General features: G+C 33.8%; 1 protein-coding gene across 2 annotated transcripts in view; it reads left to right on the forward strand.

The window, feature by feature from the left end:
• Nucleotides 1-3,956: 3,956 nt before the first annotated feature.
• The window catches only part of Dop2R (dopamine D2-like receptor), a 291,956-nt gene continuing 280,226 nt past the window's right edge, over nucleotides 3,957-15,686 (forward strand). Inside the window, exon 1 of one of the 2 annotated variants that reach the window (XM_065356806.1) lies at nucleotides 3,957-4,929. In XM_065356806.1, coding sequence (XP_065212878.1) covers nucleotides 4,609-4,929 — 321 coding nt within the window. In that variant the 5' untranslated portion in view covers nucleotides 3,957-4,608. The remainder of the gene's footprint in view (nucleotides 4,930-15,686) is intronic. The other variant, XM_065356807.1, reaches the window with a different exon arrangement.

Raw genomic sequence — 15,686 nt, forward strand, 5'->3', positions numbered from 1 at the left:
AGTTGAAAGTTTACTATTGTAACTGACGATTACAACGAACGAATACTTCCGCGTCAAACGAATTCATAGGCACAGTTTATCGCGCGTCTGAACCCATAACCTATTGAATTTACGCATTAATTCATTACGAAAGTATTTTATTACAAAACTACGAAAGTATCATAATTGTTACATTACGAAAACGACATATAAATTCTATTTACAAAAACGCAAGTCATAGACCAAATTGGCTTGATAAATATTACGATTAAACCGGTTTGAGAATTACCCGGTAATAACGAATAATAAAATATACATAGGATTTTATATTTTATTCTCAATATGGACGAGGTTAAATTCTTAACCACAATGGTCGTTTTCAACTTCATTTTGACCGTCGTCGCTTTGTTGATTTTCCACCCTGTCCGTGCAATCGTAGGTTTTTTAATGAAACTTTCATTTGGCGGCCTTTGCCACCCTACCACGTCGAGGTTTAGCTCATACTTTTATTTATCTTCTCGGTTATAAACCGAATAGTATCATCTTTGATGGTGAACATTGGACAATAGCTTCAAGCAGGCCATGCTATGTAACTTTAAGCATATCATACTTTTTTTCCTTTTCTGATTATTATGGCTGATATTAGTGTTGTAGCCTGAAAACAGATTGATCGTTAACAAAGAACTAGGCGTAGGCAGTTCCAAGTCAACATCAAGTAAGAAATGATGTTTGAAAAGAAATCTCAGTTTGATAGAAATGGTGGATGAAACATGTGCTTATTTGTACGCACATATTTATAAAAATTCAAATTCCTACTACCCATCGAATTTCGAATAACTTAGGCCAACAAAGAAACTTTCAAAATCGTATAGTCATCGAGTATCGATTTGATTTCAAATTTTCTACCGCTTTTAGAAAACATACTGTAGGTACGCTAACGTGAGACTGAATAATGTTTTTTTTTTTTAATTTTGCCTTTTGCGGAAAATACAGAATGAATAGAAAAACATTAGAAAAATTTTGACCCTTATCCCACAATTGAAAAAATATACCTATTACCTACCTACTGGGTACTTGTTATGTTTCGCCTACACCTTATTGTGTTTGAAACTTTGTGGATCAATGTAGAATAGGCGGGAAAAAGTTTACGAATTGTTGAAAAAGGTCTGGATGTCGATTTTTTATTTTAAAAACATTTTACTAGATTTCGTAATTGTGAAGAGGTGTCGATTTAAGTCAATTTGACTTGAGAGATCTCAAAAACTATATACGAAATTCGACTACTTAGGTCCTTTCATCTAACACAATGTTTCCTTTTTTTCTCTGAAAAAAAATATATATAGGTATATTTTTTTAATTGCTGAAAAAGCTTACAAAAAAGTGTTTTATTAAGGACATTTTTTTTTTGTATAAAATTGCCTATGTTTTCAAGAAAAATGTTTATACCTATCTTAAAATTTTATATTATAATAAAAAACTTTATATGTGGAAAGAGTTTTCAACTTTGATATTTGAAAAAAAAAAATATGTTGAAAACTTCAAAGTTTAACTGCCGGCAACATTTTTTAATTTTATGAAAAAAAACTCATTCTGGATTGAGTTTGTTGAAATCTAAACAACATCTTAGCGTTTTGTGAGAATTCCAAAATTTTTGTGAAGGAAGTTTTGATGCCGGAATTTTGTTGTTCTGCTGAATTTTCAGAAGAAAAATGCTTGAAAAATCTGACAAGATAAGTACATACTTATCCCAACTTACACAAACATTTTTGAACCGTGAAAAGATAAATCGGAACAGCATGTCAAAATAATGTATATCACCAGCCCAAATTAATTTTTTGGCGATTTTTTGAAAATCAAACTGCGTCTAAAAATGTAAAAAAATCCAATTTTTATCGAATTGACGTAGAAAGCTTTTTGGTGTTCACTGTTCACTCTATTTTTGATTTTCCCTGAATCGATTGGAAACATTGTTGAACCGTTTTAAGCAGCGTGCAGCGGTGGAACCTCCAGCAGATTTCTGAAAACCGAAATTCCCATAAAATTTTACCAGATGAAGTTGTAAATATGAAATTCAACTAAATTTCAACATTTCGAGTTGATTACAGGTGGTATCAAGCCGTTCTGGAGCCTCCAGTGATAATTTGGAAATTCCTGTTTTAAACAAAAAACGCCATAAAATCTGTTAAAATAAACTTCAGCGTGTAAGTGTATGTTCACAAATTAGTGCTCGTTATTTTTGATTCCTTTTTCAAAATTTCGGAGGTGTTGCTTTCTGCCAAAAATACAGTTTTTTTTGCCAAATTTCCTAAAAAGTCTCGTTTCTTGTCAAAAATTTCAAAAAATTTACGTTTTTTTTTGCGATAATTCATAAAATTTTCCCTTTTTTGCTAAACAGTGCCTAAAAATATTGTTTTTATTTTGTAGAAAGTTGAAAAAGATTCTTGTTTTTTCGACAAAAACTGGAGAAAAGTATATATGTTGCTTTTTTGCCAAAAATCAGAAAACTTTTGTTACCAAAATTTCTAAAAAGTCTCGTTTTTTTTTTACCTACAATATTGCGAACAATTTTCATTTTCTACCATTTTGTCGAATTCCCGATCGAGTTTCATTATCAGATTTCAATTTAACTGTTTTGTTTCGTAAATTTTTTATACGTCAAGCAATTGAAAAGTTTTGTTTTCTCGGTGATTTTTCCTGCATTAAGTAAAATTTGTTGCTCACGTTTTCTTAGTAACTATTATTAAAATTTTGGGGTTACCATAAAGTTATTTTAAAAAAAAGATGAGTACGAGCCCTCTCAATTCACACTTGTGAAATTTGAGTCGCTGCATGAATAAGGCAACCGGTTTATTTTTGGAATTTGAATATTTTTCCTTCCAATCTTTGATTTCATAGAAGGAACCTGATCATGAGGTCATGCGATATTTGAACAAATCTTCCATGGATCAAAAGAGCAATTTTTATATACCGAATATCATCTTGATTTTTTATCATTTTTGAATATTTTATTGAACTGTCACATGTCGAAAATTCAAAAAAATATGAAATTTCATCTTTGTTGAAAATGTATTTCTTACTCAGTCTGAATCCTCTAAATAAATGTTTCAAATTTTAAATTCGTGTACGTATTTTGGACTAACTTAAGTACCTACTTTTCGAAGCGTCAGATCATGAATTTTGGTAACATTTTTGTGACTTTTGAAAATTTGTCAGACTTTGAAAAATCAATTTGATTGTTGAAATTCAAGTTACTTATGGTTTTAGGCAATTGTTTTTAAATTTTTTTCATCCTTTTTTCTGGTGTTTTGACGAGCTTTTAACATCCTCTCCCTTCTTTCTAGATAGATTTTGAAATTTTTACCACCATATCCATTATCCATATCCTGTAAGCATTCATTTATATTCCATAAGATTTTGGGGGGTTTCGATATTTCAATCTTGTTTTATAGAGAAAAATTGTCCTTTTTTAGGGATAAAAGTTGGGTGCTTGGTAGAAAATTCACATTTTGGACTATAAAGATACAATACGCTGCCTATCTGTGTGATGTTAAGGTCAAGTTTTTTCTATTTTCAAAAAAAATTTCATTTAAATTCTAAATCGCTGTTCATCCACGTTAAATCGCACCGAGGAGCTGGAGTAAAATCCGCATCAATGAGGGGGAAACTTTTCCATCTCATTATGGAAGTAATTGGTACGATTTCAGCCGGCTGATCTAATTAATACTGAAACGTGAGAGTGTCGTTGCTCGTTGGTCGTCGCCGGACTGCGGAGTAATTATTAAAAAATTCACACAGACGAGAAGGCGACCTAGCTGCATGCGTGCATTTATTTTTTAGGCAATATTTCGCACGTCGGACGTCGCACACCGCGTGCCACGCACGGGGCGTGCGGCGCAACTTGGCGTCGGAATCGTAGGTATGGAAAGTTGGATGGAACTGCGTCGTCGCGGCTGCGAAACGGCGTTTTATACGCGGCGAGATGATACAAGTTGTCCTGTGATGTCGGCTAGTTCAGTGGTATTTCAGTTTGTCGAATACGTATGGTTCGGGCGAGAGTAACGGAAAATTCGAAAGTTTATTTGAACAAAACACGTTCGAGATTTTCGTTTGTCATTCGAAATGCCGGATCGCGTTTCTGTTAAATAAATCACATCGAGTTATCCCGCCGACGCGACGTTTAAAATGCCGTAAAATATTTCTCGTTTTTTTCGGACCGTTGGTTTTGAATAGTTCATGAATACAAAAGCTGTCTTCAAATTAGACAGTTTTGCGTACACGTAAATGATCGCCAGGCTACTCGCCGCTGTTTAGGTTCTATCGCGAGAATGTGCGAGAGAAAGACAGAGAGTATGGAAAAAAATAATATGTAACAAAAAAATCACACTAGCACACCTGATCGAGAGTCTTCGAGTGGTGGGATTTTTTTTTTTTCTGACAAGCCAGCCGTAGCGAAATGTTTACCGAGTACGCTGTGATATTAGTAAAGTCAACTTTGTCATCCGAATGTGCAGGCTGAATGCGACACGCCGCCGGTGATGATGAATTTTTCAAATGCCGTGTAAAGCCGATTGGACAGGACCACTTTGATATTCGTCCTGCGAACGTACTCGAAGTAATCCAATTTCGAACATGACTTCAACTCCAAAAGATTACAATGTCACTCGCAAACCATTCCATGATAATTTAACATGGTTTCTAGACGAACTAGATAGCATTAACAAAAACAGCTCACTCAATCAGACGGTATTCGGCGAAGAAGCCAACCGTAATTATTGGGCCTTATTGTTGTTCATCATACCGATTGTGACGATTTTCGGAAATGTGTTAGTAATATTGAGTGTCTATAGAGAACGGACATTGCAATCGGTCACCAATTATTTCATCGTAAGTTTGGCCCTAGCAGATTTACTTGTGGCCATCGGAGCTATGCCGTTTGCTGTTTATGCTTTGGTAAGTCTCTTCGAGAGAGATTTTTTTCGCAATTTATCATACCTTTATACTAGAGGTAGTAACTTGTAGCTTACATGTATGTATATCTACTACTACTTGTACCTCTACCTATCTGTACGTAAAAGTAAAGCGTTTATTCTATTTCATTTTTTCCCTCGACGCTAAATACCATCGTTGTATGATAAGATAAGAATAAATTGGGTTTTGTTCGCTGACAGCTTACATCCTTTTTATCTTTATCTGATTTGTCACGATATATAAAATTCCGTTAAAAATAATACTCCAGTCTCGTTAAATGTAGACTTTTAAATCGTTGACAAAAAAAGTTACGCTACCTACCTTTTTTTTTTCAATTATAAATAATCGCGTTGATTTTTCATTCGTGTCTATATCGCTGTGACTTTTCATAAACGCTTTATTTATTGTCAAGGGGCTTTTCGAATAACGTCATTAAGGTTCGAAATCAATTGAAAATCGATGTGAGACAATCGCACGTATTTTGCCATCTTCTAAATTTTAATTCGTTTTCTTTCCTTTGTTTTTTTTTTTTTTATCATTTTAGAACACATAAAAAGTGTTTTAAGCGATTGAAAATTGAAAAATTGAAAATTTTTAATCATACTGGACCTATTATTTGTCAATCTTCATTAGATATGTATGGTACCGATTCCTACTTACCTATTTGAATTTCATACCCGAATTAATCGAGATTAATTTTAATTCCCTCAAGAAAGAGTAAAATTTGCGAAATTTCACGATCAAATTTATGAGAATAAATTGATAGTTTTTTCAACATTTTTTTTACTCTTGAAAAAAGTCAAATCTTGATAAATTTTAAAAAAAAAACTGAAGCCATTTCTCTTGTGGCAAACCCTTAGCTATAATTTTCCCCTCGTTTTACCAAATTATACCGGTAATTCAATAAAATATACGAGCTGCAGAACTAAAATAGGCAGTAAAATCTGAGATTCGGGTCACCCTGTGTGCTGTGCAAACACACATGGCTCGCTAACCATACGTTTTATAGCGGCGGAAAAACCGAAATCATGTTAGTCATTCGTTTGTTTACTGTATTTTCTTTTGGCGGTGAATTGTTGAAGGAGTTTGTAACTGATTAGCAGACGGAAGCAGGATACCTTTTTGGGAGAAAAATTTTCAGAGGTTGAAATTCCTTTCTGCTTGTGTGCTACTGAGTTCGAAGAATTTGTGTGCGAATTTTCATGGGTGACTGAATAGTGATCGTGTACGATCCGTACCCCTCACTTTGTTGTTCAGGGATTTTAAAACCAATTAAATACATCCGTACATAAATATTTGCTCGAGTAAGAGTGCTCTTGAGATTATTTTATTTAAGAGTGGTTCATCAATTTCATTTTGTTTGTTTTTCATTCGTGAATTATAAATTTTCAAATTTTTAATCCTCCATTCCCTCGAGATTATCCATGCTCTTTTATTTCGCGAATACAACAAAATAAAGAATCGGTGTCCAATTATTGTTGTCAATTTACGAATTTTCAACCAAAAGTATTCGTTAGAGTGAGTCGAAATTTAATTTTTTTTAATGCTTAAATTTGACGAAGTTTGCGATTGGTCGAACATTCTTTGGAATAATTCCTGAGCAGAGAAACAAACGTGAAAATAGTTTTGAATTTTAACGAAATTCCCCAAAAATTGCATAAGTAAAATGGACGAAGGAATCAAATAATGCCCAGCTACTTATTACTCTAGACAACGTGATCTTTTACTCGCATTCGATTTTTTCCAATAATTTTTCAAGAGCAGAAGTTTTTCAAAAAAAATTCTCTAAATTTCAAAAACTGCGAAGGAGCAGCAGTGACTCTGAAAACGATCCATGATAGAGATCTATTTTCGACATGAATGAAAAAACGTGTACTTTTATGATCTAAATCTCTCAAAAAAAATTCATTGAAATCTCAAAAAGTTGGGATCCAGAGCTGCAGTTTTAAGAATGTTCTTCTTTCACCATGAGAGAGATCTTTTTTTTTATCAATCTATTTGTGAGCAATTTTTTCGAAAATTTTGCTCAAAAGAACTCCACTGCTGCAGAATTGAAGGGAAACAAAATGGAAGGTGATGATATTTCTCAATTAGTATAGGTACATATATTACCTATTAGATGAGATGATTACCATCACCTCTGTGCAAAAATTCGATGCAAACAATTTACATTGCATTTTTTCTGTGGGGAAACATTGAACACCCCTCACTGACACAAGAAAAAAGTACGAAACCTATGCAAGGAAGATTCAAAAAAATTTGTTTTCTATGAAAATTTTTGGGATTTTTTAATTATAAAAAACGTCTTTTTTACCCTTTGTTTTGTTATTTTTCTTCCCTGGATTATATGACACTGTGTTCAAAATATTCCCACCAAAAAAAAAACAAGATGTTTAAATAAGTTATCCTAACGAGTAAGCTAATAAAAGTATTTTCACAAAAAAAAAACATGGTATTCAAAGTTACCCCATAAGCCGTTTAACTTTGAACAGGGATTTAAATTGATTTTAAGGGGTGACTTTTGAGGGGATACATTTTTTTTGAAGTAGTGAATGTAACTCTTGCCCTTAAGACAACTCAAAGCCGGGTACAAAATATTTATTCACTGCCGAAGCAGTAATAAAAAATTGAAAAAAAGTGTTCAATGTTGACCCAAATTACAGAATCTACACTTATGCCTCCCCAAACTCAATTAAACAGTACAAGGATTTTCGAAAAATTCGCAATTTCATCTCAAAACTACTATAGATGTAAAACGAGCTTTTCGTATCCCTACCTCCCAAAAAAACACCATCGAAAAAATTCCTCGAGCAACATCTTTTACAAAAATAGCTACAGAAGAAGTGCGTACGATCAAACAACCATCTTCGTGTCTTTCAGCTTCACGAGCAACGTGGTATCGAAAACATCTTAAATCGAGTGTTGGTTTTTACGCGAATTTCACCAACGACGACGATAATTTTATAGAAAAAAATTTCCATTATGTCTCTTGTAAGTTATCCGTTGGCGAAATTTTTATAAAATGGATTTTTTTTTCAACAATAGGTCTCTATTTTAACGAAACAACAATGTAAGAATAAAGGAAGAGATACTGTTACAAGTTACGTATAGAATTTGCTGGTATATTTCGCCTTGGTAAAGACCTTGTGCTTCAAACTGGAGCATATTACGATCTATTTAGGTAGGTAGGTAGGTGTAGTGGAAAGACATATTGAAATTTAAAAATGAACAAACCCTCCCCATTTAGTATGGTGTTTCGTTCGTTGGGTGCACTCTAAACCAACAAAGCTTGACTAACCAAACTTTAACTAAACTAAATTAAGGAAATTGAAACATATCACCTTACGTTACCATTTTGCTATCGCTGGTGTAAGAACTCGAAAGCGAAATGGTTTTATATGCTATGAGATCGTATTTCTATACTGTGACGTCGTCGATGAAAGAAAGCGACGAATTTAATTGTCGTAAATGTATGTATGTATGTACCTTTAGCGCAGAGGTATAAGTAAGTACAATCTACTTGAACTTTATTGGCTTGGAAATCGAACGAAAATTTATTTCTCAAAAATTGAACTTGGTAAACGTAAGAAATTCATTTTTCGAATGATTGATTGGCCGGCTAGACAAGTGAATTACCTACTCTAAAATTTCTTTCTACAGGTTGGACAATTTTTTAATTTTCCATAAAACTCGTGGTTTCTCTCAAAAGTTGATGTTTTGCGATGAGAAAATCTCAAAATTTTCATTTTAATGATGTGTTTTGAATTCAATTAAGAAATTTCTAATTCAATTATTTGACTACACTGCTTTTGCATATTCTTCGAGAAAATATGTCCGGCGGCGAGCCCAAAATTCCAACAGTCTATATTTCGAACTAACCAAGCTACATAGAAAAAATTTATGGAATTTAGTCTATCTCCAAAACTTTACAACTTCCTCCCCTGGCCTCACCTCCACCAGTAATGAACAAAAATCCATGACCTACCCTACAATTTTCGTGTCACTTTGACGTGGAATGGCTTCGGACTCGCAGAGTTAATAATTAGAAGGATTCTTGGCCGAGTGTGAAGATACTTTATTTGCCTGCAGTCTCTTACTTCAAAACTATATTATTTCATTAACAGAGAGCGAAAGCAAAGAGAGAAGAAACTTTGCAGACTCAACGTCTCCGTTTGCAAAAATTGAAAAAATGTCGCAAAAAATACTTATCCGCAAATGTTTGTATTAATTTTGTTATTGCTTTTTTTCTAATATTTCGAAATAAACTGCGTGGCTCAGCTTGAACCATAATTTGATTTTATTTCTTTCCTCTCCCTTTTTGTGAAAACGTCCCGCATTGCTAATTATAACATTATTAATAATTTCAAGTATAGGTCGTTGGATTGTTTCCAAACCAGTTATATAAGAAAGTCTCATTAATCCATTAAGGCGTTCGATGGGAAAATAAATGGATTGGTGTTTTTTCAACGAAAATGTTTTTATTAGAAGAACTCGGTGCTTATTGTGTAACTTTCTAGGTGCTGTGTGCTCAAAAAATCTACGCTACCAAATATCGACGATATCGACTTTAGTGTAACACTTCATTTCGGATTATAAAAATATAAAGTAAAGTATACGGCGAATAAAATAGGTAAAAAATTAAATCGATTTTCAATTTAATTTTATAGTACATCAATTTCGAAAGATGAAAATATTTTCTCAGTGTCACTAGAAAATATTAAAATATAAAAAGCTTTTAAGAACGTTTTAATTTTCATTTCCGTCAACTGTAGATATTTTTTTAGTACCTGGACTGTTTGGTGGGAAATTCGTTCTATAGAGATTACGACGTAGACGAGCTAGTTTAGTTGTATCGAGCTCCCGTAAAACTATTCGAATTTTTACCAATATTTATTTCCTTACCCGTTACACTTACCTATGCCTTTGAAATTCGATGTTTCCTTTTTTTTCGTCTTCATTATCTTGAAATGTCACTTGTGCCGAAGATGAAAATCTCGACTGCGAAATTCACGCTTGTTATTTTTGATTTATGGAATTTACGCGTGCCTTCTCCGGATTCATTTCAATTTTGTATCTTTTTTTCAAGCCACAATTTTCATAATTCGCTTTTATACACCGAAGCAAGAAATGTCTTCAAGTTTGAAAACAGAATGTTAAAATGCCATTGGCGTTTATAACTTTTTTAATACAGTTCTTGTGAAAATTCTCTTTACCTGATTTCCTGTTAGATTCGCGAAGCTATGCCCTTAGGCTGATGTAAAAATGTAAAGTATACATTGCTGATATAAGCGAGAGTAGTACAGTTTCGTATTTACTTAAAATTTTCAATTTCGACGTTTTCAAATTTCCGTTAGACTATGTGTATATGAAAATATACCGGTAAATTCGCCACGTATACTGACGACGCGATGCGACGTAACGTTTAAAAAAGTTTCCATGTTTTTCGTACTGTTGCCTTTCTTTTTTTAGCTTTACAAAATTGACGCTTCGATGACGCGAATAATTGAAAAGTTTTTTAATGAAATTGAAAATATTATTAATACTCAATGATGAAAATACACCCTCATCGAGAAACCACCTGAGACAAAACTAACGACGAGAGAAAAAAAATGAAAAAGTGTTATTATATGGGCGTAAAAAAAAACAAAAAACATTTGTTAATCTTCTTTAATGCTTGGATGAACAATAAATGAATTATTTATAACGAGAGTAAAAAAGAAAAAAAATCGACCGGCTCTTATTCCTGTAATGTAGTGAAGCAAAATTTTCATGATTGGTTTCCAATCTAATAAAACATTTTCCAAGATGTGTTTTTCACCAAAACACAGAGGACTTCTCTCGTCACAAATAAATTGCAGCGAATTTGTTTCTTGGCTGCTCGAACATGTGTTCTACAGTGAAATATTTTGATTTTGAAGCTCACGAGGATTATACCTACGTCAAGATGATGTTTCCAAGAAAATTACCTCTTTGGAAAAAAAAACCGTGTCGAGATTTTTTTTTCGTCTTCATCGGGGTAAATATTTATTATAAATTGAAAATTTATCCGTTTTGTTGTGAAATTGATTCCGTATAAGTTCATTTTTTTATACTATGATATTTTAGTCTTTATCCTAGATCAGGTCGGGAAAAGTTTTTACTCGATAAATATTGACTCACTCGAGTGTAGGAAATTTTTTTGTATGAGCGGATTATTTGTGTCAGTGTATTTTTTCTTTCTATTCTTTTTTATTCGTTGATAGAGAGCAGGAGATTAATATTAAGTTGATAATTTTATGAGAATTTTGTGATAGAAGTTATGTACATGATTTTAACGTATCGTGCCTGTGGTGGTTTAAGGAGCAAAAAGTTTATCAATGTAGAGAATTGGGAGGGTGGTTCAGAGAGGGAATGCAAGCAAGCTCTGATTTTTTAAACGGAAACAGCTTGAGTACTTGGAACCGATGATTAGTTGGAGGAAAAAGGAAGAAGGTTTGGAATGATGTCTCAAAATTTTGAAGATCAGTGCTTCATGCCTCAAACCTGTTGTAAAAATTTGGGAGCGTTTCAATCTCCTTCCCCAACCATCCCAAGTCTCATGCCCCAAATCAAAGTAAGCTACCAATTAATTAACCCTTTCTCCAAATTTCCGTGATATCTACCTCGCGTGAATTTTCAAGCTTCAAAATAGAAAAATCTCATTTTTCAGACAAAATACATAAATTAGCAATTGGGCGCAATGAAATTCTGAAAAACCGACTGAGAGGAGAGGGGGTGAAAGGAATTTGAAAGCTTCGAAAAGTAGTATTTTCTCTATTTTCAAACACTTTGTGTTCACGAGGGAGGTTCGCAAATGCTTCCAAATTTTTTCAAGGATTGTTACACTGCTGGAAAGTCAACGTTTTGCAGTAAAATATTTGAAAAATAATGAAGCACTGATTTTTAAAATTTTCGGATCATTTCAACTCTCCCCCCCCTTCTGTGTCGATGGTACCAAATGCCCATACTGCGTCCAAATCATTCTTTGAAGTTTTTGGTCGAAAAAATTGTTGAATTGGACGAATTTTCGGCGTTTGCATTTTTCATAAGTTTTTGTGCTGATGAGTTTTTTATTTTTCTGGTCGAAGAAGTCAGCGCGATGATGCCAAAATATCCGAAAATTTACTGAAATACTAATTCTAAACATTTTCAGGGTGCAAATATTTGTCCCGCTTCCTTTCAGATTGTCTCAGGATTTCGAAATTCTAAACACAATTAGAGTTCTTACTTCAATTTTTCAGTCAAAAATTTTTCGAAATGAAACGATTTAGTTCGTAGGTGTTATAAAATTCGAACTTTCAAAGTGAGAGTTGCCCTAATCCAGTGGCGTAGCCAAGGGAGGGGCGAAGGGGGCCATGGCCCCCCCTTGAGAGCAAAAATTTGAAAGAAAACATGCAAAAATGGACGTTTTTTCGTTGTTTGGACCCATTTTTTCGAAAATTTTCGCTCTCGCTTCGCTCGAGCAGTAATTTTGCCTTTATTTTCATGAAATCACCACACATTACAATAGATTTCCAGAAAATTACCCCTCATTTCGATTTTTCATGACTATAAATCTGGTTTTGCCCCCTCCTTGAGAAAATCCTGGCTACGCCACTGCCCTAATCTCCCATTATTAATTCTGGCTTTATAAACACACTGGAGAAGATTTGTGGATTAATTGAAAAAATCATGTATTTTCAATTCAAAACTCAAGAATGGTGGCTTTTTCTCATTTCTGAGAGGATTAAAAAATTTTTCCAACCCGCTTTAATCATCTAGAAACAAATTTGTCCAATCTGCTGATGCTTTATTTTTTACGTAGGTGTGCTGATTGTATTGTTCACGATTCATTGCCTTTCATTCGACACTCAAGTAATTTACGTATCAAAAAATATTCATCTTCATATCCTAAAAAGGGCCCTTCGTCAATTTCAACTTTTTGGGCTGTAAAAAATAAGACGATTTTTTAATTTTTACGTAGCATCCGTTGATTTACAACACCAGCTTTCTCGATATTTCAGATATTCAAAAATGTGTTTTTCCCCGTCTCGTTTGGATACGGAAAGTTACCAGATGGTGATGAAAATCACCCAAACTAAGATAAAACTTTACACAAGTTATCTATGCATATAAAATGGCCTGATTTTGAATTTGAGAGTTGAAAAGAAACTAGGGTTGCTTTCAGACCCTCCAGCTCTGAGAATAAGTCACATATGGACAAGAAACTTTTTATTCGTATTCGTCTTGTGTATTTTTACTCGTCTATTTTGATTTTTTTTTCAAATATTTGAGTGAAATCTGCTCGTCTGACGTTAAGATTGAAAGATATTAACCAATTTCGTTTCTTTATAGCAGCTCTTCTTTCAGCTATAGAATTTCAAACCTGTTGCAGAAATACATTTAAATCCGGTCAACAAGAAATAGGCATGGCAGTCTCAAATTGGATAACAATTTTTTGAAAAAAGAAAAAGGTCAAAGGTGAGGAAATGATAATTTTGTGCCAGGTGAACACATTGACATGTTTGACTCCATGTTGCAATTTAAGTTGGATTTTGATGCTCAGGACCCGAGAGTGCAACCTCTACTTGCCTAGGTTATTTTAGAATTATTTTTTCGTGTAAATAATTCACTGCTCCTTTAATCCTGAAACCAGACTAACTACATGAACTTGATGTAAATTGCCTAAGTCAACGTTGGAAGGAAATTTCTCTGGAATGGTACACTTTGTAAATTGATATTTCAATAGATTTCGAAATTATTATTCGTTATCAACTCCAATCTCTATATTATTGAAGAATTTCTTACGAGTATTCGACTGAATTTTTGTCCGAAGAAAATGTGCACAATTCGTAGGGACGCAGTTGGTAGATTTCCTAAACGCCAAAAATAGACGCTCTTTAAAATTCATCAGAGGGTTAAAGAAAGAAAGTGAATTTTGCAACTGCGTAGTGAATTTCACGGCCATGTTGGGTCATTAAAAGATTGCTTTTTGATACGCTTAGCCGTTATGTTGTTAGACATGAGATATACGACGACGTTAAACGTATTCATTCATTTTTGCATTACACGTTAAACGAAAATTTATCCTTGTTTGGTATTTTTTTTTTTTTTTTTCGAAAAAGGATTAATAAAATACACTATCTACACACTTTGGGCCTCGACGAAAATGACGAGACGAGAAATTAAATTTGTATTAATCCAGGTACCACGATGGATTGGATTATTTTGATGTTTTTCTTGCATAAAAGAAACATTGTTTTTCACGCTTGATTGGAGAATGAAAATTGAACGTATGCGAAATAAAGTAAATATATGTTTGAGGAAAAGTTTAGTTTGATTAAAATTTATCCGACAAAATTTATTTTCATCGTAATTGCAAACATGCGAAATAATAAAATGACTCGACGAGGCGGCGCAAGGAGGAACGAACCGCAACATATATGATTTTTTTCGTACTTCCTAGCAAGCGTTAAGCCGCGATAAAGCGATGTGGTTTTGTTAATGTGGTTTGTGATCGCGCGCGATAGAAAATGAATTACACTTGTAGAATTTGAACCGTGAAAATATCCGGCAAGTTTGCATACGTTTTGTTGCTTATATTTCAAAAGAATATAAAAGAGCTTACTTTGGCACTTTTTTCTGTTTCCGTTCAGACTTTTCCAGCCGTTAATTTTATGGTGTAACGTTGCTCAGTTTTTATACCCTGGCTGCTTCTTTTCGCTCGACGAATGTGTTTACACGCGGAATAATTTTCCAATGAGATTGTGCGTGAATTCGTTTTCTCTATCGTCGGAGCTTTACCTATTTTTCGTGTGCTGTGCGTGTATAGTGTAGGTAGACTGTAGAGGTACACGAGCTCAAGGTGTGAAAAATAAGGTCGCGAGCGAAAATTTCGCATCGTATCGACTGGCATGGCGCTGTGGTGTTTTGAAAATTGCCTATAGACAGATGATGGCAGAGAATACTCGTGCCATTTTTACCTACATAAACGCGCATCTCTCCGTATAGCCACAATTTATCGTTTCATTTAATTGAAAAATTTACTTTTCAATTCGCAGGGGATCTCGGTATAGTATAGGTATATAAATGTGTGAGAGAGAAGCAGATATCGCGTAAACTTCGTAATAAATGACATGTGTCTTTTAAAATTTTCATGTCGATGGCATCGACCGAATATTCGAGCAGCAAAAGTGACTGTATAGGTATGGAAATATCGAATGTTTGTTGATCGAGAAATCGATACGTATATTGACACAATAAATTATGATAATGAACTAACATTGTGCCAAGTCGATCTCTCAGTCGAGAATTTTTCGACATTTCTAAATGTACAATCAATGTGTAGAATGGGTCTTTTTGAGTTTTTTCCCTTCGAATTTCAAAAAAAAAAAAAAAAAATGAGTACTAATGGATGGTCATTGAGGTGAAATGAAAAAAAAACATATCTTGGGTTTGGACCAAACTTGGTGAGAAAGTTTAATTTGAGTGGGAGGCTACCCAGAAAAATGTTGAGTCCTGTAGACTTTCAGGGGGGCTGAGCCAGGGGTCCTCAAAGTAGGGTCATTTTTGAAAAAAAACATCCCTGACCCATTGAATTCAAAATTTAATACCATTTTCAGCCCTCTACCAAGCACTTGAAGATTGATGGATCGTGGAAATTACAATTTTTTATCAACTTTATCGCCCTTTTCTGTAATTTAAAAACCTTTTTGAAGTATGTATGTACAATTGTACATTGT

This window comes from Planococcus citri, chromosome 3 (assembly GCF_950023065.1).
Source record: "Planococcus citri chromosome 3, ihPlaCitr1.1, whole genome shotgun sequence".
Taxonomy (NCBI): domain Eukaryota; kingdom Metazoa; phylum Arthropoda; class Insecta; order Hemiptera; family Pseudococcidae; genus Planococcus; species Planococcus citri.